This window comes from Amborella trichopoda, chromosome 3 (genome assembly GCF_054954075.1).
Source record: "Amborella trichopoda isolate Santa Cruz 75 chromosome 3, AtrichopodaSantaCruz75HAP2 v2.0, whole genome shotgun sequence".
In the NCBI taxonomy this organism is placed as follows: domain Eukaryota; kingdom Viridiplantae; phylum Streptophyta; class Magnoliopsida; order Amborellales; family Amborellaceae; genus Amborella; species Amborella trichopoda.
The window spans coordinates 61,638,170-61,663,073 of record NC_142338.1 but is presented as its reverse complement, the minus strand read 5'-3'; the positions used below and the strand labels follow the sequence as shown (position 1 = coordinate 61,663,073).

Sequence of the window (24,904 nt, the reverse complement as noted above, 5' to 3'; positions counted from 1 at the left end):
CCAATATAAATCAAATTGAAAAATTATTATAAAATTATTGTTTATGGAATGATTTGAAATTCCTAAATCTTGTTTAGACAATTAAAACTTTTTAAGAATTTTTTATTTTACATATTTCATTCAACAATCGAAACGATGGGCCATATCTGAGGAATGCCTTCGATTCGACGTGCCGTTAACAATTAGCCATTCTGGGGTTGGGTATACTAAGTCGTAGGAATGCAGCCGGCAAGTTTTAGCTCCTCGCTATGCACTGAGCACATACACTGGGTAACTAAGCTACTCCTTTCTTCACACCCAGCACATGCTAATGCTCTGTTAAAAACTACACAAAGCAATCAAACCAGAGTTTCCTCTTTCCCTTCAACGAAAAGGTGGAAAAAAGGGAAATATACGTAAGTGTAGGGAGGTAGCATATTTAATTGCGAACTTAAGTTAGCAAAATCTAGAATAGCCTCTCCTATCTCATTTCCTTCTCCAAAACCATAACCTCTCTGCACCCTTTCAAATCCTCTACTATCCTCCTCTACATGACTATTTAAGTCCCTTCTTAAAAGAGTTATCTCTCTTTTTGGCATGTATTAGATTAGTCCATCCAATCTTCTTAGAATTATCTCTTAATTTTGTTCATATCTCTTTTCTTTTTCCAAAACCATATCCCCATTGTACCTTTTCAAATCCTCTACGATCTTTCTCTACATGACTATTTAAATCCCTTCTTAAAAGATATGTCTCTCCTTTTAGTATGTATTTGATTATTCAATCCATGTCTCCTTAGAATTCTCTTAATTTTGCCCTCTAATTCTACTTGTGACACATAAAACACTAATTATATTAATTATCCCTCTTCATTGCACAAATTTAATTTATAGGGAGTTATTATATACTCTACTGACGTGAAGTACTTCGTCATTCATTTACCATTAAGTCAACCACATCAGATTTCTTAAAAAAGATGATTTCACGTGAAATATTATTGATGCTATTATACCATGATGCAATCCCTTGTGTACTTAATTTATGATGTATACTTAATATGTCCCTTCATGGGCTTTCAAGAGAGCAACAACACGGATTTGTTGGCTTGGGAATAATCTTTTGTGTATTGGTTTATTAATTTCTCAAACAACTACGAAAGACAGCTCACAAAACATACAAGGAAAATTGTATCATGTTGCCAGGTATTATCCATCCTCTTAAAACTGGATGCAAATAGGCAATCCATCTAAAAATAATTGAAACTAACAATCCAAAAATATATTAGGTAAAAAAATTCCATCTTCAAATTAGAATTTTTAGAGGTGACTCATTTCTACATTAGAATTTTTAGAGGTGACTCATTTCTACATAGACAGACTCTTGAAAACCGCATCCACATAACACGGTGTTATTAGGACAAATTAGGCCACTAAATTGGTAAGAAGTCCAATCTAGTCAATATTGTTTGAACCAGTTTGAGTAAAATTTTAAAAGAAATATAAATAATATATTAAAGAAAAATTTAACTTTATTTGAATACTCGAAAAACTGACCAAAACTAATCGAATACTAATATTGATCCCTTCTTAACCAAATCCAATTTTCATTTTGAATCAAACTCACCAAAGTTGTCTTGTAATGTTCGAATACCTAAAACCGTAATTAAAGAAATACTAAAAATTCCAAACGAAAAACGTCAGAGGATGGCCCCATCTTCAAGGGAGGATCTACCCTCACCCCACAACTACCTTCAAAGTCCAACCAATTAAAACGATAAATAATTCTCTATAATTTTCAAGGAAAACGACTACTATAAAAAAAAATTAAAAAGATCATGTCACGACCCCCAAAAATTCCACCGACTCCATGCCTCCTTCAATGTTCCCACCACAAAAGTATAGACAATATGTAGATGAATAAATAGAAAGCTTTGCGAACAAGGAAAAAGAAGAAACACATCAACCCACAAATCCATTAATTACAGCTTTTATTGCCACCAAAAGAATTTATTTTTTCACTTCAATTTATTGTAATACGGTGGGAAAGACGTGGAAAGGCCCACGTGAATGCTCTGGGCAACACTGTACGACTCCCATGCCTCGAGACATGGGAGAGAGAGTAGAGAGAGAAATAGAGAGAGAGAGAGAGAACAGCACCCTGTTTCTTTCTTCTTCACTACAGGACTTCTTCACAAAAAGATAGCAATAATGGTAATAACATCAATAATAATGCTACACACAAAAAATTTTAATATTTATAGAAGAGGAAACCAGCAAAAACCCACCCGCAGATTTCACTAATTTCCTCTAAAACCCCAAAAAGAAAACACTTTCTTCTCCAAATGCCCTCGTGTTGGAGTATATGTGGGAATTCCTTTTCACCCCGACAAATCTAGCACGCTGCCATCAAATAAGACATTTCTGATTAGTTCAGAATTTATTCAACAAAGTAAAATAAACTGGACACAAAAATATTTTTGGGGAAATTTATCCTACACAAGTAAGGTGGACTTCCATATTTTACCCGAATATTTAGTTCCTATTGGCTTGAAAATCTCTTTTCAAGCTTAATCATGAAATTTCTCAAAATTACTGCATTATAAGACATGAGATTTAGGGCAAGGGGTCAATCTTTTCAACGCCACAACTAAGACATTATCAGTTTATATGGTAAGCAATGTTGTTAAATTTGCTTCGTCAGTCGAAACGTTCAGATTTTAGGCCTACGCCTACACCGAAGATACGTGAAGCCCAGTGCTACCATTTCGGTCATATTCAGGACGAAATATTTTTTGAAATTTGATTTTTAATTTTTGCCATTATTTTTATATATTTTATATATAAATATTTAATTTATATATTAAATTAAAAAAAACCTAATCCCCCAATAGGCCAAAACAACGAATTGCTTATTTTTCACACTAGAACTGAGTAAGACTAAGAAGCGAATATGACAACATTGGTGGCAACAGCAAACACAAATAAGTAGCGTGACGTCGAAAGATACCCCCATTACATGAAGGAATGGGCATTGGCATATTAGGGGCCACAAAAGAGAACGCGTAGTTGATTTTTACGCGTACTAAGAGAGAGAGAGAGAAAGACGTGTTAGAAAAAGAGGGTGGGTATCTTAGTTGTGGTTATTAATGACTCACCTTTTCTTATTTGTTTTAATGGCAGGTGGAGAAACGAGAATCTTGTCCAAATGCCCCAAGCATCCTGCATGCCACTTCAAGCAATTTCCCTGCATTTCATTTTACCCAACAATTAATATGTTTCTTTTTCTACCAAAATGGCATGCAATGCAGTTCACTTTATTACATTTTCCACATTTAATAATCAAAATACACATCCAAAATAAATAACTAAATATTTCTGACACGAATAGCTACTACAATTCTATACGTATTGCATACACATTCATATCGACGGATAAAACTGGGAGAGAGAGAGAGAGAGGACGGGGGGTGTTAAAATTAACTACTAACCATAAATCTAATATACATCAATTCAAGGTATAAGCTTTTTTTACATGCAATAGGATAGCAGTAAGAGATTATTCCAATAATTTTGTACAGCTAATTTTTTGTGATTTTGTATTATATTTCAAAGTCTTCTTCAGTTTTAAAAAGTAGAGAATAAGGTGAACAAGGGGTTGAAAATGGAGAACGATATGGAATCCAATATGATGTTTTTTAACATTAAAAGGCACATGCATTGGACCATGCCAACTACTATTTAGACCTTGTCAACCCTTGACTCAATTTAGGGAAAAAAAAAGAAAAAAAAGAAGAAGGATCTTGGTTAACTTTGCTTTCGTTTGCAGGTATTGTCTTAATTTACCTCTCTAAACCCAATTAAGAAAAAATAAGAATAAATGACTAGCTTCAATTTTCTCTCTCTCTCTCTCTCTCTCTCTCTCTCTCTCTCTCTATATATATATATATATATATATATATATATAAATAAAGTTGTGCCTTAATTTTCTGAGGTAAACTCATTCGAGCACATGAGAATAGCACATGGGTGGAATTTTCCACATATTTTTCGGTCCTTCTTAGTATATTCTATATATTAAATAATACTATACATTAAATAGATAATTACTGCAATTGATTCAACTTAATAGATAATTAAACAGTCCTTCCTATATAGCCATTGTCATTTGTCAACATCTCCAATGCAGAAAGAAAACAGAACATGCACAAAACAATGCGGGGAATTTTCACTCACTAAGATTTAAAAAAATAATTATAAGAATTGATAAATTCTTCACAAATAGAGGGAAAACGTGTGGGGGCTCAGGGGAGACAGAGAACAGTTTAATTGAAAAATCAGCTCATTTTCGGATTTTAAGCATTTTACCATCAACTTTCAGTCTTCCATACTTCTTTTAGAAATAAAAATTTTGCCACATAATATCATCACTACGGTAAACCTTGTCCAATATTTTTGTCAGAATTGTATCAGAAATTGGCAACCCTATGAGCATCAGATATCAGAAAATTCATACAAAACTACAAAAATGCAGAGGGATGATACAAAGCAATACAACAAAAATGGAAGGAAAAATAGGAAATATTTCCCAATCAGTAACACAAATGGCACTAATAAGACCCCGTGAACAAACAACAAATAATTCACAAAGAAAGTAAAAATCATATGGATAATTCACCAAAAATTATTATGCCAAAAAAAAAAAAAGAAGCTATCTCAGCCAAAATCCATCAAAAATTAACTCCATCAAACAAATACACACAAATCAAACCTTAAAAAATCTTACCTCTCCTCGCTGGCGCCTTGGCAGCAGTCTTACTCGTCAACTCCGTCTTCTTCCCCTTTGGCGTTGGCCTCTCATCTGGAGGGAACAGTACCTTATCGATTCCCTGGACTGAAATCCTACCGTCCATATAAATGTCGGGATCAATAAGGTATGCGGATCCTTCCCCGTGCCCAAACTTCACCGACCCATCCGCCTCCTCCGCAACGAGCTTGTGTGGCAGCCGCAGTGTCTCGTACTGCAGCTTCCCAAACCTCCTAACCGCATTGTACATGCTCTCCTCCGTCTGGTACTCCGGGATCACATGATAGTACACAATCTGCTCCGGCGCACCAGGTTCACTCAATTGATCGGCCGTTAATTGAGCCATCGCCTCGTCATTAGGGGCCAAGACAGTGATTACATAGCCCTCAGATACTAACTTTCCCATCTCAGTGGCTAATGAGGTAAGATTAACCAAAATATCAGCTAACTCGTTGTATCCACCGTAATGCAGAAGGGTATGGATAAAGTCCTTGATCTGGCTCTCTCCATCAAACCAGTGGTGGCCGGAGCCGGGTCCAGGGGCAGGGGCTGGAGCCAGTGATGGACCGGGAGCCATGGCCGCATAGATGGGGAGAGTGGGCGTGTAGGGTGGTGCGGGTGCCGAGTGAGCCGGTTTCTTGAGCCGGGCTGTTCTCGGGTCAACTTCAGGTGCACCCTCAGGCAACACGGCTTGGATTGAGGTTAAGCTCCGCCGCTTGTTGAACTCGGCCTGTACGGAGCGGGGGATCAGGAGCCGCTCTATCCCGTGTATGACACCATCTGGCCGGACGATCGAGTCCGGGTGGATGAGGGAGGCCAGATCCACCTTTCTGACCCGGTTTTTGCATGTCAGGGTGAGGCGGTCGCTGGACAGTGTGTCGTGGGAGTGTGCATCCGATTCCGGCCAGTTTTTGGCCGGAATCCGGCGAGGAATGACATGGAAGAGTATCAGAGACTGCAGCGACTTGAGATTACCAGGCTCCAGCAAGAACCGCTTGAACTCAGGGTCCAGATCTCGCTCCAGGGCCTCGTTCCTCGGCGCAAAAATGGTGATGTTGTGCTTCCCCACCGCTTCCTCTAGGGTTTGCAGGAGTAGGGCCTTTTCCAGGAGCTCAGCGAGCTCCGTGTAATGTGAGTCCAGAAGGGCAACCAAAACTGAATTCGAGTTGATCGGCGACGAATTGAAACCAGAAGACGAAGCTGTGGCACCTGCAATCGACTCTGGTTTTTGCAATGCAGCTGCATTTGGGCCATTACACAGCAGGAGACTCAGGGCGACGGCGATTTGCAAAAAACCGTGCATCTTCTGCACATCCATGGCGGATTTGCAGAAGAGAGAGACCAGAAAGAGGGAATGGCGAAGTTAGAGAGAGAGAGAGATAGAGAGGAGGAAGAACACAGAGCTTGACTTTACTCTTTCGGTGTTTGTTGGTGTGTGAGAGAGTTCGGACCTGAGGAGGAGTATTAACCGGGGTTTGTCGTGGCCACTCGGGTCCGCTGAAAATCGAGGCGGGGATCCACGTGGCAAATTGTGGAAGATTTTCGAGCCTTTGAGTACAGGCTGGTTGTGGGCCCCACCCTCTCTCTCTCTCTCTCTTGGATTGTACTTTACATATGTGAGCTGGGCTGTCTTTCTCAACCCTAGTTTTCTATTTTTTGGGTTAAATAAATAAACAAAGGAAAATGGGCTGGGCTGCCCCAATATGACAATTATGCCCCACTGTTCGCCGGCCTCAGCGTCTCATCTTTTATTTTGAGAATCAGTTAGGTGTACTATTACTATCGACCAGTGCTTTAAAACCCCGTTTTTCCTGATCCCGATGGCCGATTTAGAGGGACCAAATTGGCTTTGAAATGCCCGAACCGCTCAGATTCGTCACTATTTTTTTTTAAAAAAAAAGTTTAATATTTTTTTTAGATTTCTTCTAAATTCCTACTTCTTAAGTCTATTTTTATTTTTATTTTATTATATATAATTTTTCAAATCACTAATGTAGACCGATCCATATCTGATCCAAAATTACCAATCGCTTGATTTGACGTGGATATGTGGGCCACTTCACTAATTTGGGTTTTAAAACACTGCTTTTTATAGTAAAAATCAAGAATGTCTTTCTAATGAGCTCATTTTTATCTTTTTGAGATATTAAATTTTTTGAAAGCCTACTTATTTTATATATATACAATAGAAGTACCTACAATGGCATTCAAATGTTCACGAGACAGCCCAAAACAGCTAACGATATATATTTACAAATTTACATCAATGAGTTTTTTTTAATATAATAATATATTACATTATTGTCGATTTACTCAAAATTAATAAAAAATTTAAAATATCACTATATATTAGTAGAGATCTCATCGCTCATTTTTTAATTCTAAGAAAAATTATCAGAGTACACTTAAGAGATTTACTTAATATTTTTCCTAATTATTTTTCAAGACTCTTTGTTAAATACCTGTGATCATGAATTAGAATAGTTCAAATATATAAAATATTAAATAATTGATAATTTATATGTACTTTGATATATTTCCAAAATTTTAAATACTTCAATTTACTAGAAATATTTCGCAGCACACAGAGTATTGTCATATTAAAATCGTAGAAAAGGATTAGCGAGGGTATTTTAGTCAAAACTAGCACAACTCAGGATGATGTTGTCATTTCCATACAATATTACTCATTCCCTGCTAAAATGAGCTCTCTTTCTCTCTCGCTCCTGTCGGCGAGTTGATGGTAACGTCGCGCTTGCATAACATATTAGTGTCATTGACGGTGGTTAGTCGCCGTCAAGTTAACCGCCGTAAATAGTTCGGAAGGCCGTAAGTCGCCGTCATGTTAACCGCGGTAAATAGTTCGAGAGGCCGTAAGTCGCCGTCATGTTAACCGCGGTAGTTAAGGAGTCGGTACCTAGGGTTAGGTATTTGGTCGCAACTCACCTCGAGCCTTTGTGTCGGTGGCTTCTTCCTTTTATTTCCCTTTTTATTCTTTTTCGTGTATGCTTATTTTTAATGTTTTTTTATTCTTTTTATTGTATTCATGTTTTTAAAGTCTTTTCTTTTTTCTTTTTAAAGGGGTTGGAAAAGGAAGTTGCAATCCCTAGCAAGCAAGCCAGGGATAGAGCAGCTTTTTGAAGGTACTAATTTTTTTTCAAAAAATTAGAAAATTTTTAATTTTTTACGAAGCAAAAAAATGTTAAAAATGTATACATTAAAACCGTATTGAGACCCTATGCTTTTGATAAAATGAAGTCACAATCATCATTGATAATTAGATTTAAAAATAGGTGATTGAGAATATGCCATTGTCTAGACATAATGTCCAAAATTAAATCTCTAGAATGGTATGATACTTTTATTTATTGGATTTTATATCCAATAGCTAAAAGTGACTATCACCTCTTTGTACAAAAAATAAATAGCTTCATAGTATGTAATCCCAAAAATGTTGGAATTCTAAACTATCCCTTTTCAAGATTTTCATACGGTAATAGATCTACTTGATTTTAACAATTTTAAAATTTTAAAATTTTACATCAAAATTACATGTTATAACAAAAGCCCTAGCCGCTAATGCTAATGAAGCTTTCCTCTGCATCAATGCCAATATAGTATGAAACGAGGCCTCTCTCACTCATGCATTTTGGGGCTCAGCTTAGAACCTTATTTTGTGAGCCTATTGGTCCATAAAAACTTATTCTATTTTTTTGTATAAGCCGAGAGATTTGAAATCGTGAAGAAACATTGCACATTATACTTGTTTATTTTAAATTAAGGTGAGGTTTGCATAAGGTTGCGACCTTAAACAATAAAATTAGGGCACACTTTCAAAAAACTTTATAAATATAATTTTGGTGTAAAAAATTATTAGTTATATTTCTAATTGTAAAATTTTAAACTTAAAAAATGGTTCAAATCAAGTAGACCTATAAATACTTGAAAATCTAAAAAATAGACTATCCAAATAATGTGTTGCACGATACACTAGTTTTAGGACTCAAATAATATTTTTTCTTTTCATATCCATACATTCGATATCGAGATAATTAGAGAGTTTTCCGACTTAAAAACAACATTTTATAATGAATTTTTGAGGTTCACCTTAATTCTACATTTTAAGATTGCAACCTTATATAAACTTTTTCTTTTAATTAAATCAAATTTTGTTTGGCCGGTCGAATTGTCAAAATTAATTAGTTATATCAATAAAAATTAGTGTTATAAAACCGTCAGTCTACTGATCGGACTATAATTTAGTCCAATCTTCACAACTATGGTTGCCAACCACTAATCATGGCACCCAAGCAGAATCAAGGGGGATTTCACGACGTTTGAGCATTAGGGCAAAATAGCATTCTACCAAAAATAAAAAAAGAAAAAAAAATCATTCTTTAAAAGTTGACTCACACGTGTGTGCTCATGGGACTTGAAAGAGTGCCACCGACACTATCCACGTGAAATTTGCTCTTTGTTTTCATGCAATTGACCAAGATGAAGGCTCTTGAATGTGATGGCCAAAATAAACCAAAAATAAAGGACACAAGTGGAGAGGCCTTCCCTTCAATGGCTTGTTACAATAGAGGTGTGGTATGATGTTTGGAAGATTCGATTGGGAATTAATTGCAGGTAATGATTTCATATTTATTTATTACAATAAAAAACAACAACTTTATAATGTAAAACTAGGGATGCACGTCAAAAATCCATCGAAAAAGGCGGTTTTAATGTTGAAAAACCTTTTAAATCCATCGAAAAAGACGGTTTTAATATTGAAAAACCTTTTAATTGATCATCTCAACATCGACATGTATGACTATGAAAAATAAAAAGATTTTAAGTCTTAAAAATAATGTATTTTACAATATATTATTTACACCTTCCATTTTCAAGATTTTCATATGTTTATCGATCAACTTGATTTTAACTATTTTTTAAATTTAAAATTTTATAATTAGATATCAAAATAGATTTTGAGATAATCTTAAGAACATTTTTCATCAAAATTATAAGTAATAATCCTATAGGAACCTCCCCCACCCATGTATGTAGGACCTCAAAGGATCACCGTTAAAGATGGTATGGATCTCTAAAAAAATTATCGGGGGTAAGACTTGACTTTTCTATAGATCCGTACCAAATTTAATAGTGATCCTTTTGAAGTATTACACACATGGGTGGAAAAGGTCTTATAAGATCATTTATCCAAAATTATATACCATGATAAAATTTGAAGGTGCACCTTACCTCTAGAGCTATGAATTACGAATGCATCTGTATGCCAATTGCACCTTTAAAAAAAAACCGACTATTTAAGATCCTAGCAAAATTTTGCTTAACACGTGTCTTTATTTTAAAAATATTTTATTTTAAAATATTAAGAGAAAATTTTCAACAAATACCCAAGATATTGACTATTTAATATTTTCCAAATACCCATATCATAATACACATGATTTTGACATGAAATAGTAGAAAATAAATAAATGTTAAATAATTGAAAAGTGACATATATTTTGATAAACATTCCTTTTAGCGGATATAGCTCTCACTGTTAGATGCCACGCGGTGACATATATTTGGAAATGAGTTTTTGATCGTGCCTTCATCTCACAGGGACACATCCAATAAAAATAAGAGAAAATATTTCTAATAAAAAATGACCAAAGTACATATGGAACTTGCAAAGTTATTTTAGTCATCTTACTTCATCAAAAATATTTTTCTTATTTTGGTTACGTGCACCTTTTTAGGAGCGTAGACATCCCAAAGGCCATTAAATTATATAAAATATTAAAAAAACAATACAACTAGGCATTACATTACAACTAAAGCTATCCAAACCATCCAATTTAAATTGGATGGTTAAGAATAGCAATCATTTAAACTGGGTAACACCACATTTAAAGGTTTCCCCGAACAAAAATATGGTACCTGAGAAACAACCTAGCCCATTTTAAAAAGGATATATAAAATGACCTTAAATTCAATCTTAATTGTTAACCTTGCAAAATCACTCCTTTCAATATCATGCATTTACTATTCACACCTTGAATTGAGGTTCTCTATTTTTCTTGTAAGTTATTATCATAGACTTTTCCCCACATATTTTGGAAACCATGTTCTTTGCACTCGTACCTGAACCCAATCACATTTTTCACTCGGCATCCCTATGGAACTCCAATTTGTTTTTGCCTATTCGTATCTACAAAATCCTCTCTACATACACATCCTCCTCGTATAAACATACATATCCTCTCCCTCTCTCACACACACAAATCTCTCATCATATTAACAAAACTCTCCATACACATCCCCTCCTCTCTCTCTCTCTCTCTCTCTCTCTCTCTCACAGAGATTCGTTTTGGGAAAATTATCCAAGCTTGCGCTTATGCTCTACACTAATTTCAGGAGAAATTCAAACTGAATATGCATTCATTTTGAGACTTGTATTATAGATTTTCAATGATTAAAATTATATTCCCCCGGTGGAAAGGCGGGTGGAACCGGTTCTTAGAGAGCCCTCGTATAAATATATATGTATATATAGTTGATGAGGTGCAATCTATAAAACGTAGCAACCTCACTTGTAAAAATAAAATAATGTATAAGTAAGGTTGCAGTGTTTTTCGCCATTTAAATTTTAGTTGGACTGTATAAAATTTAAAACAATATAAAAAAAACATGTCTTTTATAACTGTCATATTCATATAGTCCAAATAAAATGGACGGTGTATATTAATACAACCTTACTCCTACAAGTGATGCACCCTATATAAACTTTTTCAATAAAGAAAACAGTAATTACTTTTCTAAATTTTCCTAAACAAGCACAAAGGACGGCATATATGTTTTCTTTTTCTGAGTAAAGTTCACTGAAAGGACGGCATATATGTTAATGTGGTGATATGTCTTATGGATTTATTTAACCGCTTTCAGGTCATATAATGTCTCTCAACAACATATAATAATAATGTATGAAAGGTTAAAAATCTCTTTTTTTTTTCTCTTTTTTTTACACATTTTTTACAAGTCAGAAGGCAACCATTCGAGAAATAGAGAGAGAGTAGAGAGACTTCTCAGTATACATAAGAAGCACAAGCCAGCTCTTGCTCCATCAGATCCCACCACATCCCGCTAATATTCCACTCAAAGTGACCCTTTTTCAGCACGAAAGAAGGCAGTACTCCAACCTGTAATAACAACATTTCTTTCAGCACGAAAGAAGGCAGTCCCCCATCCTGTAATAACAACAATAATTCTTCCATCAAAAACAAAATCTCTCTCTCAACACCATTCTTCCATCAGTGAAACACACAATCTCTCTCTCTCTCCCCCCCTCTATATATGGTACTTTCTGACGATAAGAGTCAATAAGAAAGACCATCATCTCTTCGTCTTAGGATTTGCAGTTCTCTCTTCCATTTTCCTGGGGTGTAGTGTTCTAGGTTTACCAAATTAAGTACAACAAGGTCAATGTAGGAATGCAAGGATGTGTAGGCAACCTAATATCGTAGTAACTTGTTATTACTGCATTACTAAATTGCCATAATTTTCTCAGGGGACCAGAAGAGTGTGCACATTCCCTAAGTAAGAGGAGGTTTGTACAGGAATTCCACCCATTGTACGGATTCAAAGAGTGTGCACATTAGGCACGAGGCTATAAACTCTATGGTTCAGTCGAGACGCAAGTGTGAGTATTAGAGATACCCCAGGGATGCTAGTTCTCTAATCTAATCGAAGAAATTCTATGATGTACTGATTTGCAATTCATTTCTTTGTTGACAATTTTGCTATCTATTCCTTTCCAAGTATTTCTTTGAAGGATATCCCTTCCCCTTCCACTCATGGGATAAATCAACCATTGTCTAACTTATTCACTGTTTGTTCTATCACAATTCATGCCGAGATAGTGTGAGTTAAGTTAAAACATGCATCATACAAATACAATTACAACTTCCTTTTGGGTAGAGTCCATTGGGTAAGTTTTGAACTTGGGATGTACTGTCGCAATGGTCAGTATGCTTACCAATCACGCCCAAACCCGACTCCACATGTAATATACAATATCAATACTTAGTTTGGTAACATAATTACATTGTATGATATTTGGTACTCACATTGTCTGAAGATGCATCCAGAGAAATCTAAGAGCAAATGACCACTAGGATTTATTTTATGTAATTGTCAAGAGAATAATTGATTCCTAGCAAGTATGAAAGTGTCTCAGATTCACAATTTTTTATGAATGGTATTCGGTGTATGGACAGGGCATCCACTGTCCACTCTCAACAATGGCCGGTTAAGAATAACTGTAGCTCCTGATGACAAAAATTCACCCAGGCACGGTTGGTATGCCCTAAGAAAATAATGAGTAACTCTATTTCTTAACAAATTATTTTCCCAAAATTAATTATTTGACCGAAAGCAACTCTAAGGAGAAAACTATGGTCCTATACTACAACAATCCAATTTTCTTCTATTTTCCTAGTCCAAGAGAATTCCTTTTATGTGGGTACCCCTTTCCTTCTTCCTCCACTGAAAAAATGGCTTTCTTCTCTAGGCCACTTATCTGACAGTGTGATGAATTCTGTGGCACCACACCAACCAATATTGCTTTGAATTTCGAAATAACTGAAACAAGTTCTATTTTTTTCTCACCGAGTAAGTGAAACAAATTTTTTAAGAAACAAAACCACAGATGCGTGGTCCAAATGATTAAGTACAATGCAAGAAGACATTCCTATGCAGAATGTAAACATTTCTCAGTATGCAGTAACCCAAAAAAAACATAGGTTGTCAATGGGCCTCATGGACAGGCCAAATGTCTTGGCGTATGCTTGACAGAAACTTTTTCTATAGAGGAAATAAGAGGGACTTCCAAGAGAAAACTATCAGGCACAAGAAACAACTATAAATAAATTTTCTACTCAAAAAGATACGAGGCACTATCATATACAATCCCTAAAATGGTCATAGACTATTACTTTGGGACAGTATGTGTGCACTCTCTTCTAAGAACTATGTGCATATGATCACATTTTAGCAGCATTCATAATTCTCCATTAGGAGCACCCTAAGCATTGGGGACGTGACCTACTCAACCTAGCAACCAACCTAAAAGAAAAACATGAATACACACCTTGAATCAGTCCGAAAACCGTCCAAATTTTACCTTCCAGATGTAGATGTTTATGCACTAAAAGCCTTTTCTCTTTTTTTTTCTCTTTTTCTTCGGGAAAAAGTTTATATAAGGATGCTACCTTATAATGTAGAACTTCGGATGCCCCTCAAAAATCCATCGGAAAAGGTAGTTTTAATGTTGAAAACCCTTTGATTGATTATCTCGACATCGAGATGTATGACTATGATTAAAAGTCTCAGAAATAGTGCATTTTACAACAAATTATCTACACCGTCCATTTTCAAGATTTTCATATGTTTATAGATGTGTACTTGATTTTAACCATTTTTTGAATTTAAAATTTTATAATTAGATATAAAAATAGATTTTGAGATAATCCTAAGAACATTTTACATCAAAATTATATACCATGTTAAAATTTGAAGGTGTTAGTCCTACACCTACGAATGCATCCGTATGCAAACTGCACCCTTTTCTTTGGGGTTGAAAATTCTTAATCTGGTGATTCTGAAATTTTCAGAACAAGAAAATCTTCCTATGCATATATGTGGTCAAAACAGAACATTCAAAAAATACTAGGGCAACATTAACAGCGTAGTAAGCTGCATGATGAGCTTTAAAAGCATTAAGGCCTCTGCCTGAATGCACAGATCCCTCTATACAAAGCCCACCTTGATGCCTTTAGGCTTGCATGCCTTTCTTTCTTTTGCCCTCGCACATTTCCAACAGCGCATGACATCCATGGCCCTCCTTCCCCATAAGTAGGCCCTTGTTTTCTTTGGATTACACACAGCGAATATCACTTTCCTTTTCAATTCCCGAGTCCAATTGTTTAAGCCACTTTTGTCATTTGTTAAGACCAGACTGGTGGCAAAACCAGTAAGGACACTGATCTGATTAGACTGAACAGTCCTAATCGGTTCACTGCTAAGACCGGTTGAATAAATTAAAAATATAGAAATGGAAACTTAAAAATAGAAAACAATAGAAATTTATGGAAAATAGAAAATTTCAAAATTATTGTTTTTCTTGATGAGAGATGACATTGTAAATAATACAACTATCAAAATTAACAATAGAGCACACCCAGGAGGCAGCAAACAGAAAAGTTCCAAGAAATATTAGAAAAGAATAAATGCATAACTCACCACATCCCTGAATCTCTATTCAATTCTCATGATATGGAACAAATTTTGTCTATCATATTATCCTTAGTTCCATTGAAGTGTTAAAAGAACCAAAAATAAATTAAAATAAATAACAAACGAAAACAAAACCACAAAAAACCTAATATTTATACACAGAAGGATACATCTAAGCTCTTCCAAATAAAGCTAAAACCAATAACATTAAACATATCAAAGCAAAAACAACCATTACTATGAGTGTAAGAAGCAACCTATTGCATTGATTTCAAAAGAAAACAAAAAACAAAAAGAGCTAAAAATAATAATTTCTTGCAAAAAACTCTAAGCATCATAATTATGTTATCCAGTTTTTACAGGTAAACAAATAATCGAAAATAGGGTGCAATAAAATTACTTGAGGCTTGAAACATGGCAGATTGATGGCCAGAATTGTCCCCGGGAGACGCCGGATCTTTGCCCAAAAAATGGTGGTTTTTGGGTGTAGAGAGCGGGGGTGGGGCAGAGAGAGCAAAAATTGCCAAAGTAGCTCTCTCTCTCTCTCTCTCCCCCCCATCCCCTCCCCAAAAAAAAAACTACTTTTTAACCACCACACCATCCCTAATAATAAAAATCTTGACTGGTGGATGGGGCCGTTCCAGACATCGGCCAGAACAGTGCCCTGGTCCAGCACCTTTGTGCTGAACCATCCGGTCCCAGGGGATAGACCAGACCTGCAAGGCCACACTGGTTCACCACTTTCCAGTTCAAACTGGCTGATCCAGTCTGGTCTAAATATCATCTGTTTACACCTCTGCATTTCTATATTTTTAGCATTTTTATTAATTATTCGACCAACTCATTCTTCTCTACTGTCAATTGCGACTTTCTGCCTTCAGTCATCTCATGCGTTCTGATTATCCTACGCCTTCCCGCCAATTGCAGCAGCAGCCTCATTGTATTCTTCTTATAGCCCCAATATCATACTCCTTGGATCATGGGAATGCCTGCCTCCCTTTTTCTCAACTTCCACCATTAACCAAGGCAGGTCATTAAAACCTTTCCTCCTCGTTTATTTCTTTGTCACCAGTTATTGACCCCATGATCCACTAGTTTTTGGCCGCAGACCCAATAACTGCTCTGTCTACCATATCAACACTTTTTATCAATATATCCTTTAGCCACCCACAAGTGCTTACCAAGTTCACTTTGTTCTGCAAACTACCATTTTCAATGCGAGAAAGTAGACCAAAAGGCGATGCCCGGGCATCAACAAGGTGTCTAATTCCTACCACCCCAGAACACTTTCTGCATAATAGTACAGTCTCACCTCTAGAGGGGCCTCAAAGATCCAGCATTGCAAAGAAGTACCATCAGAAACACTTAAAACCCACCCAAGGTTCATTAATTGCCCGAAACCAGGTCTGATCAATCCGGAAACCTGCTAAGTAGACCTGCTCACCTGACCAATTGGACACCCCTGCAGCTCCTTTTCACAACACGAGTTCAATGAAGCTGAGGCATGGCCACTACTCACTGGACTTAGGTATACCAAGTGGACAACTATCAGGCTGACACTAGCTAGGTGAACAGTTGGGCTCAGTGTTTGAAAACATGGTCTCAGGTCAGGACTCACTCCAGTCCCAAGCCTGTGTCAGGCAACTTAACTAAGCCGAATCTGAGTGAAACTCAGCAGAAAAACCCTCAGCACCAGACAGACTCGACGGCCACCGAATCCAGATAATCAAGAAAATCTGAGTTCGACTTGCTGAATTTCCAACGATTACTTAGGCTAGTCAAGAGAGGACCTGCACTTCGTGCTTGGACAACATTTCTTAAGAGATTTGGGGAGGATCGAACAAATGCAGAACATAAATGCAACATTCATGGAGAATGTCTAACCTTCCTCACTAGTTACTTGGTCTAGTGATTGATGAGGATTCTTATCAAGTCTGCTGTAAATACACTCAATTTTCCAGATGCAAACTATATCCGTGCATCAAGTTTTTAGATGACAGGCAAACAGTTACGATCCGGAAAATAAAATCAAACTAATTACCAGAGTTCACATGCCCAACACTACAAATGGTTAAAAAAAATGTGAACATCTAATTAAAGCCATCAAAATGAAAATCAACATGCTGTTCTTTTTTTTGAAATTGATTCAACTAAAAAATAAAACATAAAAACAAAATGCTCATGGAGGGTTTTTTCCAAAAATCCAATGCCACAAAGGCATTCAGTAGGGAAACCTACCAATAACAACACAACGGAAAATATTCTAACACCCCACCTGATCATGAAGAGAGAGCATTGAAGTTTCTTCATTTCAGAATAATTCTTTCCAAAATCCAAGCAATGCCACAAAGACATTAGTTGGGTAACAAACAAAGAACAACACATTGGAAACGATTATAACAAACCATCTTATCATGAAGAGCACAACTTCACCACATTTGCCAATGGATGCATCAGTAACGAAAGCCAAAGGTCACCAGACCAGACAAATTAAGCATGACTCATACATGCAATGCAGCATATACTCAGCCAGCCAATTGTAGACAGCAGAATATACATGAGATCAGGTGATGCAACTTTGTAAAACTCTTTAGAAACATGAATATGATAAACAACTAACAAATCACAAAGTCTCTACGCATCTCTTCAAATGTCATCACATTTGATTGATTCTTGTTATCGGCTGCAGCTAAAATGAATCATCATCATCATTTGAGCCTTACAGTATTTATTTGGGGTCGATTACGATCAAATGAATCACATGATTATTTTGGAAAATTTGAAAACCTCACAAGTCACACACATGCATGGGATTGAAAACTTACCTTGAATGATGCATGAGGAGAGTACATAAAAGTTCTGGAGAAATTAGGAGATAAATTAATTTGGACTTGAATTCGCCGCACATGAAGCAGCTGCACTGCCGCCACTTGGAAATGTGTCACTATGGTTTTCTTCTAGGTTTCGGTTACTTGGAGGAGATCCTGAGGAACCCTCAGGACTATGAACAACAGAGGGACCAGAAGTTCCACTCCCTTGATTGTTTTCACCAGCACTAAGGCGCTCCATCATGCGTGAGACACTGGCTATACCAGTGCTCACCTCTCTGCGAACTTCAGAACCAAGATCGGCAACAGAGGAGTTGCGAGAAAACAATCTCTCCCTCCATCCCTTTGTACTCTTTGAAATTGATTCTTTGTACCTAAATAAGTACCAACAAGGGACTCAAAGAATCAGTGTTGGGAATAATACATAACTATTAATAAACAATAAACCCATCAATCTGGAAAATTCCTCAGTCATAACTACAGAAAATTCAGCCAATTTGAAAATCAGATGAGCATAAAGAAACAGGTCATTTCATCAGCTCTCACCTTGAAGAGGCCGCATTGAATTTAGATTTCAGGGTTTCTGATAAGGACTGCAGTTCGGAAGGTCCAGCTCTATCTTGACTCATTGGCGAGGACTGACCACCTGAATTCCTATTAATGTACCCACAGAAAATCAACCTCATGACGAACACAAGGAGTAACATAATGTTCTCACATGGCACCCACTAGACCACAATTATTTTCTTCTTTTTTTTAAGGTTACCCGCAATAGCACATGTTATCAAGTGATACTATAAAACACATACCTGTTACCAATAACTCCATGCCTGTTAGGAGTGGTTACACCACCTGTTGTCCCAGTTACTGGTACCAGAGGTGGGTGATCCATCTGACCCGGAGGCAGTGATGTGATCCTCTGGGAAGGCTCCTCCACCACAGAATTGAGAGGAACTGTCGCGTTAACAGCATTAACACTTGGGGAAGTTTCATTTTCACCACCTCTTTCGACCGGGATTGCAGAAACAGGGCCCCCATGAGGAGGAGCATTTGGATGGGTAGAGAAGACCAAAAACTGAGGGCGCCCTTGAGATGATGGCCTGTTACGCTGCCCTTCCCTTCTTACAAAGTGATGGGCCCTCCCCATGGCAGCGGCAGCTGCCAAGTGCTGAATTATACGCTCTTCCAGTTCCGAATCATTTGCACCCACTGGTAACTACATTCCATCAAGATAAAAAAATAAGCTCACAGATTGGTCTATAGACATGCACATACGCATATAAAAAATGTGAGCATGCATGCATCATGCATGTGTGTTTTTGTGTATTAAAGATGAAATTGAGTAAAAATTCTAAGTCAATGAAGTTGCCTACATGTTGCAATTCGAAATCCCCGAGATGAAAAATGGTGGAATTACGCGGCTGATTAAATCTGAAGTTCCTCTCCCTTTCAACTGCCTCAAGTAATTCTTGGCTGCCATATGTAATATATGTAAGTCTCTGGCTAATCAATAATCAAGAGGCCAAAAACACCATTTGAAGAAAGGAAAGAGCACTAGTTTATCCAATTTTGACAAAGACTACAAGGTAATATATGAGATAGCATAAATTCAGCCATACCTTGAGGGATCCTTCAGGCTGATGGCTTGCCAACACATGGGGCATTGAGAGCTTCTTTGAGACCTTCAACAGAAATATGCAAATTAACAAAAAGCAAGATAGTAACGAAGAAAGCAAGCATTTAGGAACCACCTTCCCTATCTGCAATAGAAAAAGACCAAGAAATGCCAAAAAACTAAAAGAACAAATCAGTCCTGAAATCTATTATCTAGCCTCAGTGTAAACACATCCAGTGATGCCACATCCAAATTCCACCCAAACATGTGCAAGTCCCATAAGAGAGAGAGAGAGAGAGAGAGAGGGAGAGAGAAAGAGAGAGAGTGTGCAAGATGGCACATATAATTATGCTTTCTTCAAATTACTCAAGATATCACTTTTTGTAATCACATCATTATTCGAGCCTTATCCCAACTATTTGAGGCCAGCTATACGAATCTTCTTCCATCATTCCGCTCTATCAAGGGCCATACCCTCAGTCAGACCATAAATCACCATATGTTATGTAATCACACTTAGGCAAAAAGCTACTCTCTCAATCATACCCAAATCACGCATTAACCATATGACCATTTGAACCATACCAATTATGAAAAGTAAGAAAACCAAGAAAACCTGAATAGCATCACAATTCACACCCATCGAAAAGTAAAAGGGGCAGAGCTCATGCAATCAATGAGTAAATTTGCAGTGACAAACCCAACGAGTAAATTACACTTACCATTCAAGAATGCACTGAAGATGAAACTCATGCTTACAGCTAGTAACCTACAAAAAAGGACAAATGCTAACACAAGTTACAGAACTGCAAGTCAAGGCAATCCGTACCAGAACAACTGAATAAAACCACAGCCCACAAAAAAAATGTATAAAAAGAGATTTCCCCAGCTAAGAAAAAGAAAATGAATAAAAGGGGGGGGAATTCACCGTTGAGGGATCACTATCACAAAAAGCCTCCAAGCAAATGCTGCAAGCATCATCGCACGCTTCTTGTATGCCACCCTCAACAAAGGCAGCAGCTGAAGTGAGATGACTCTCACCCTTGTTACTTTCATCCATCCTTAACTTCTGTTACTGCCCATTTAGATCAACAAAATTGTCAAACTACAAGAAATAGACTAAATGTGCGCCCAATACTTCATATGCACAGAAGGAAAATGCAACTAAGAATGGGAAAAAACAATAACTGAGCTCAAAATAAATATTCAGTCAACTCTCAACACATTGCATAATTTACTGATAATCAAAATAGAAAATCCTAGAAAACTTCCGCAAGAAAAGTAGCGAAATAAGGAGGGGAGAAATACAAAATACATGCAAGAAAATTCCCAGGTAAATCTTCATCAATGTCTTCCAATTATCAAAGATGACCACAATTTAACAAAGAAAAATTGCTAAATAAAATATAGACATGAGGACACAAGAAGAAACTAATCCAGAAAACAAGCATATAATCAGATCAGAATGGAAACCGAATACAGCCAAAAGAGGCAACGCGAATAAGAAATTAAGTTAAAAAATCAAGAGGATCCAAGAATTAGGGCAATATCCTGATAACTTTGGTAACAGATGAGAGTTTCCCAGAACCAGGTCATACCTCAGGTAAAATTGGCTTCGATTAAAGGTGGCACTCCGCAAAATTTAGCCCTAAAAATGGTCGTGGTAGCTGAGATGGAGCTAGGGTTTCATGAGAAGAAGCCCTAGAAACCCAAGATTAAAAGGGATTTCTTTAAGGGCTTGGCTTTTTAGAGAGAGAGGAACCAGAAACAACACGACTCCCACTTTTTACCCCTCTCTCTCTCTCTCATCATTTTATATGATAGGCCATTTCTTGGCCGTCCCCTTTTGACCGGCTTTGGAGCGTGTTCTCCCTCGAATACGACTTTTTTATGGATCTTGAAACCTCTCTTTCTCTCTCTGGAACATCATTCTCTCCCTCTCTTTCTCTCTCTAAAACACTTATTTGTTTCCCCTCTTAGCCTCTTGGGAGCGCGTGTTTAACAAGACGAGAATCTCGCGCGCGCTTGCGGGGGAGTATACTGTATACTTACGCCCTACAGCTAACGACTTAATGCGAAAACCTTTTTTATTGAGATTTTCGGGAACCACCTAAAAATTATTAGGTGATTATGTTTAAAATAAAAAAATTAAATTTAAATAATACTTACTTCTCACGACTTAAAAATTGAATTTATTCAAAATACTGTCTATTTACTCCCTCATTTAAAACCTTTATCCAATTTTGGAGTACTGTTTTTGGACTTCAAAATTTTGGAAATATAACTCCGCTATTTGGTAGTCCCACAATATTTTTATAAAAATATTTTCACATGAAAAAACTCCTTCGTGTAATTGGATGTTAGAGCTTTTTTACAACAAGTAGCCGCTAATTGGCGTGGAAAAATGTGTAAAATGTATTGGGACTAATTGGTATAAAAAAATTCTCACATTTAATTAAAAATAATTGTTCATATAAAAAAAAAGAAACTCATAAAAGTATTTTTATGCGTACTAAATATGCTCTGGTACATGGGTTAAGAAAGTTATATTTAGATTGGATTAAAGTTTTACCACATGAAGTAAATAAATAAATCCTTAGAAACATAAAATCCTTTTGACATCTTGATGCTCTCGAGTAACTTTTTCTATATTAGATAGTGGGTACAGTTTGTATAGAGCAGATGCTCTAAAGTAAAACTTATTTTCAAAAAGTGTCTAGAAAAATATGATTTTGATATTGAACATCGTTACGATAAACTTAAAACATATTTTTATTTTTAATTATAAAATTTAAAGATTAAAAAATAGTGTATATCGAACAAATCTATAAAAAATTAAAAATATAAAAAAATGACGGTAAAAAAATATGTCACAAGATGCACTATTTTCAAAACTTAAAATCCATTTTTTTCTTATGTCCATGTATCTTCATATCAAGATGATCAATCTAAAGATATTTGAGCATCAAAATAACCTCCTCTAGTGAAATTTTTGAGATGGTTTCTAATTTGATTGTTTAGAGCCTCGGCCCTATATAAATTTTTTGTCCGAGTAGTGATTAATTATGAATTGGGAGGGTGTACACTAATTTTACTCTCTCTCTCTACATGTCATTTTCTCTCTCACGCGCATTTCCAAATTCCAATGGAGACTGCATTCTTTCTATAATGAAAATTCCGCCCTCTTCCTTTTATTACGTTCTCACTCTCTCTCTTACTTTTATTACATGCTCTCTCTCTCTCTCCACATGCAGGCGTACACGTTCTTCTACGTACGAGAGTATAACTATTTAACATTTTTACCAATTTGCAACTATTTCAGATCATGATCACATATCTTTTGACAAATATTTTAAAATTAAATAAAAAAAATGCACGGGTAGAAATGCTAACTACTTCGTCAATAGTTATCTTGAATTCTCGATGAATTTACATTTTATTGAGGGTGCGGTTTTTATAAGGTTGCAACCTTAAACTGTCCAATTAAGGTGTATCTCGAAATTTTATGGTAATAGGTAATTTTGTTGTAAAAAATTATTAGTATTATCTTAAAATCTGCTTTCATTTCTAATTAGAAATTTTTTAACTTTAAAAATAGTTAAAATCAATGAGATCTATAAACATATGAAAATCTTGAAAATGGACGGTCTAGATAATGTGTTGCAAGATGCAGTATTTCTGATACTCAATTTTTTTTTTTTTTTTATATTCATACATCTCGATGTCAAAATGATTAAATGAAAGATTTTCCCATCATTAAAACAACCTTTCCGATAGATTTTTGAGATACATTTGTAATACTACATTTTAAGGTTGCAACCTTATATAAACTTTTTCCTTTTATTAAACAAATTTAAAATAAGGTACCTATTTATATATAACACACCTACTCAGAGAGAAAGATAAATGGTTCTTATATACATGACATGGATCGACACATTGGGAAAAATAAATGGCTTCTTTTACATAAATTACACATGGATAGGGTTTTCCCACAGATTCATCTATTTATATGAGTCCTCCCTCCAAAATCTATATTATATATGGCTTTTGGATCTAAAAATTTAGGGGTTAAGAATCTACACCATGGTGAATATAATATAATATATATATATTATTTATGTATTTTTAATGAAAAATATTTATATAAGGGTGAGGCCATAAACAATTAAATTAAGACGCACCTAAAAAATCAATAGAAAAGGTTGTTTTTGATGCCCACAAATCTTCAAATCGATCATCTCGATCTCAAGATGTATAGATACGAGAAAAAATAAGTCTTGGAAAGTGACTATCTTGTAATGTAATTTTGGACTTTAAATTTTCAAGATTTTTCAAGTGATCATGGATCTGCTTAATGTACACTATTTTTTGAAGCTTTAAACTCTGTACTTAGATATGAAAAAAAAAATTTTACAAAGCACACCCATTTTTAATGCCTTTCATTTTAAATTTTGGTGGGACCACCATCTTTGCAATCCATCTTTGAGATGGATATTAGATGGGACTGGTAATCTCGGTCGTCCATGGGATCCTGTTGCGTCTTTGTGAGTTGCCTCAGGAAAGAGTATCACATGGTGGGCGCCTATACGTTTCCCTTAGAACATATTGTACATTTACTCCCTCGAGCAAAAAACCAATATTTCCTTAATATGAAATGTTGAAATCCATTATAGGACAGTTCGGATCAATATTTTTATAAGTAGATATGGATCTTGATTTTTTAACACTAAGACATGACATTCAAAAATTGGATAGTTTGTATTTAGGGATTGTCAACAAATATACTATTTACCTTTTGTATATAGAGGTCAAAATCATTCTTGTCCCTTAAATATCAAAATGGGTGGGTTGTAAAAGTGTCATCGAATACGCACAAAGTTAAAAAATAAAAAAAAAATTTGGACTTCATGACCCACCCCAAGCCATCCAATTTGATATCTAATGAGTAGGAATGATTATGACATCCATGTACAAAAGATAAATGGTCTCTTTATAAACAATCTCATATATTTAATTTTATAATGTTCATTATTTAATATATGTTTATACGGCATTTCCTTTTTTGGACGTTCGTCGCCAAGTGGAGGAAGTTACATCCTCATATTTGTAGTTCTAAAAGTTATTCCAAGAAGGGCTTTTATAGAAGGAGTGAACCTCGACGTTTCAACCGCCATTCCCTTCCATTTTTTACAAAACATAAAAGACACGGAGGAAAAGAGTGAACTTGGTAGTCGCATATGCTATGGTGCATGGTGGGTGCATGCAATTTTTTGGTTTTTTGGGTAGATTATATATGAGTTTCAAAAATCTACTAGAGGTTTTTGTTTTATTTTTTTGGGTAGATCTAGGGAATACATTCCCTTAACCATTTAAGAAGTAGTTAATG

The 24,904-nt window shown here is 35.9% G+C and overlaps 2 protein-coding genes across 5 annotated transcripts; both read right to left on the bottom strand.

Annotated features, from left to right (window-relative positions):
- Positions 1-1,964: 1,964 nt before the first annotated feature.
- Positions 1,965-6,162, bottom strand: LOC18421612 (fasciclin-like arabinogalactan protein 16). The gene is made up of 3 exons (XM_006826354.4): positions 4,762-6,162; positions 3,134-3,222; positions 1,965-2,378 (listed from the first exon to the last, which is right to left on the bottom strand). Exons 1-2 carry the CDS (start codon positions 6,098-6,100, stop codon positions 3,149-3,151), a joined length of 1,413 nt encoding a protein of 470 aa, XP_006826417.1. The 5' UTR covers positions 6,101-6,162; the 3' UTR covers positions 1,965-2,378; positions 3,134-3,148.
- A 5,514-nt stretch (positions 6,163-11,676) lies between these two features.
- Positions 11,677-21,217, bottom strand: RHF2A (RING-H2 group F2A). 4 transcript variants are annotated; one of them, XM_011628983.3, is made up of 9 exons: positions 21,114-21,217; positions 20,444-20,590; positions 20,238-20,284; positions 19,520-19,582; positions 19,274-19,373; positions 18,710-19,116; positions 18,447-18,554; positions 17,898-18,274; positions 11,677-12,026 (listed from the first exon to the last, which is right to left on the bottom strand). In XM_011628983.3, the coding sequence occupies exons 2-8, from the start codon at positions 20,573-20,575 to the stop codon at positions 17,953-17,955; spliced, it is 1,179 nt and encodes a 392-aa protein (XP_011627285.1). In that variant the 5' UTR covers positions 20,576-20,590; positions 21,114-21,217; the 3' UTR covers positions 11,677-12,026; positions 17,898-17,952. The 4 variants fall into 4 exon arrangements, with proteins under 4 accessions (XP_011627285.1, XP_006826415.1, XP_088718212.1 ...); XM_006826352.4 differs by having other exon boundaries at positions 11,677-11,978; XM_088862086.1 differs by having other exon boundaries at positions 20,444-20,584.
- Positions 21,218-24,904: the final 3,687 nt, after the last annotated feature.

Coding starts and splice junctions, on each gene's coding strand:
- LOC18421612 (XM_006826354.4), bottom strand. CDS start 6,100: ATGGATGTGCAGAAGATGCACGGTTTTTTGCAAATCGCCGTCGCCCTG. Junction 3,223..4,761: donor CAAGGCGCCAGCGAGGAGAG/GTAAGATTTTTT, acceptor AATGAAATGCAG/GGAAATTGCTTGAAGTGGCA.
- RHF2A (XM_011628983.3), bottom strand. CDS start 20,575: ATGGATGAAAGTAACAAGGGTGAGAGTCATCTCACTTCAGCTGCTGCC. Junction 19,583..20,237: donor CTTCAGTGCATTCTTGAATG/GTAAGTGTAATT, acceptor TTTCTGTTGAAG/GTCTCAAAGAAGCTCTCAAT. Junction 18,275..18,446: donor TTCAATGCGGCCTCTTCAAG/GTGAGAGCTGAT, acceptor GTACTTATTTAG/GTACAAAGAATCAATTTCAA.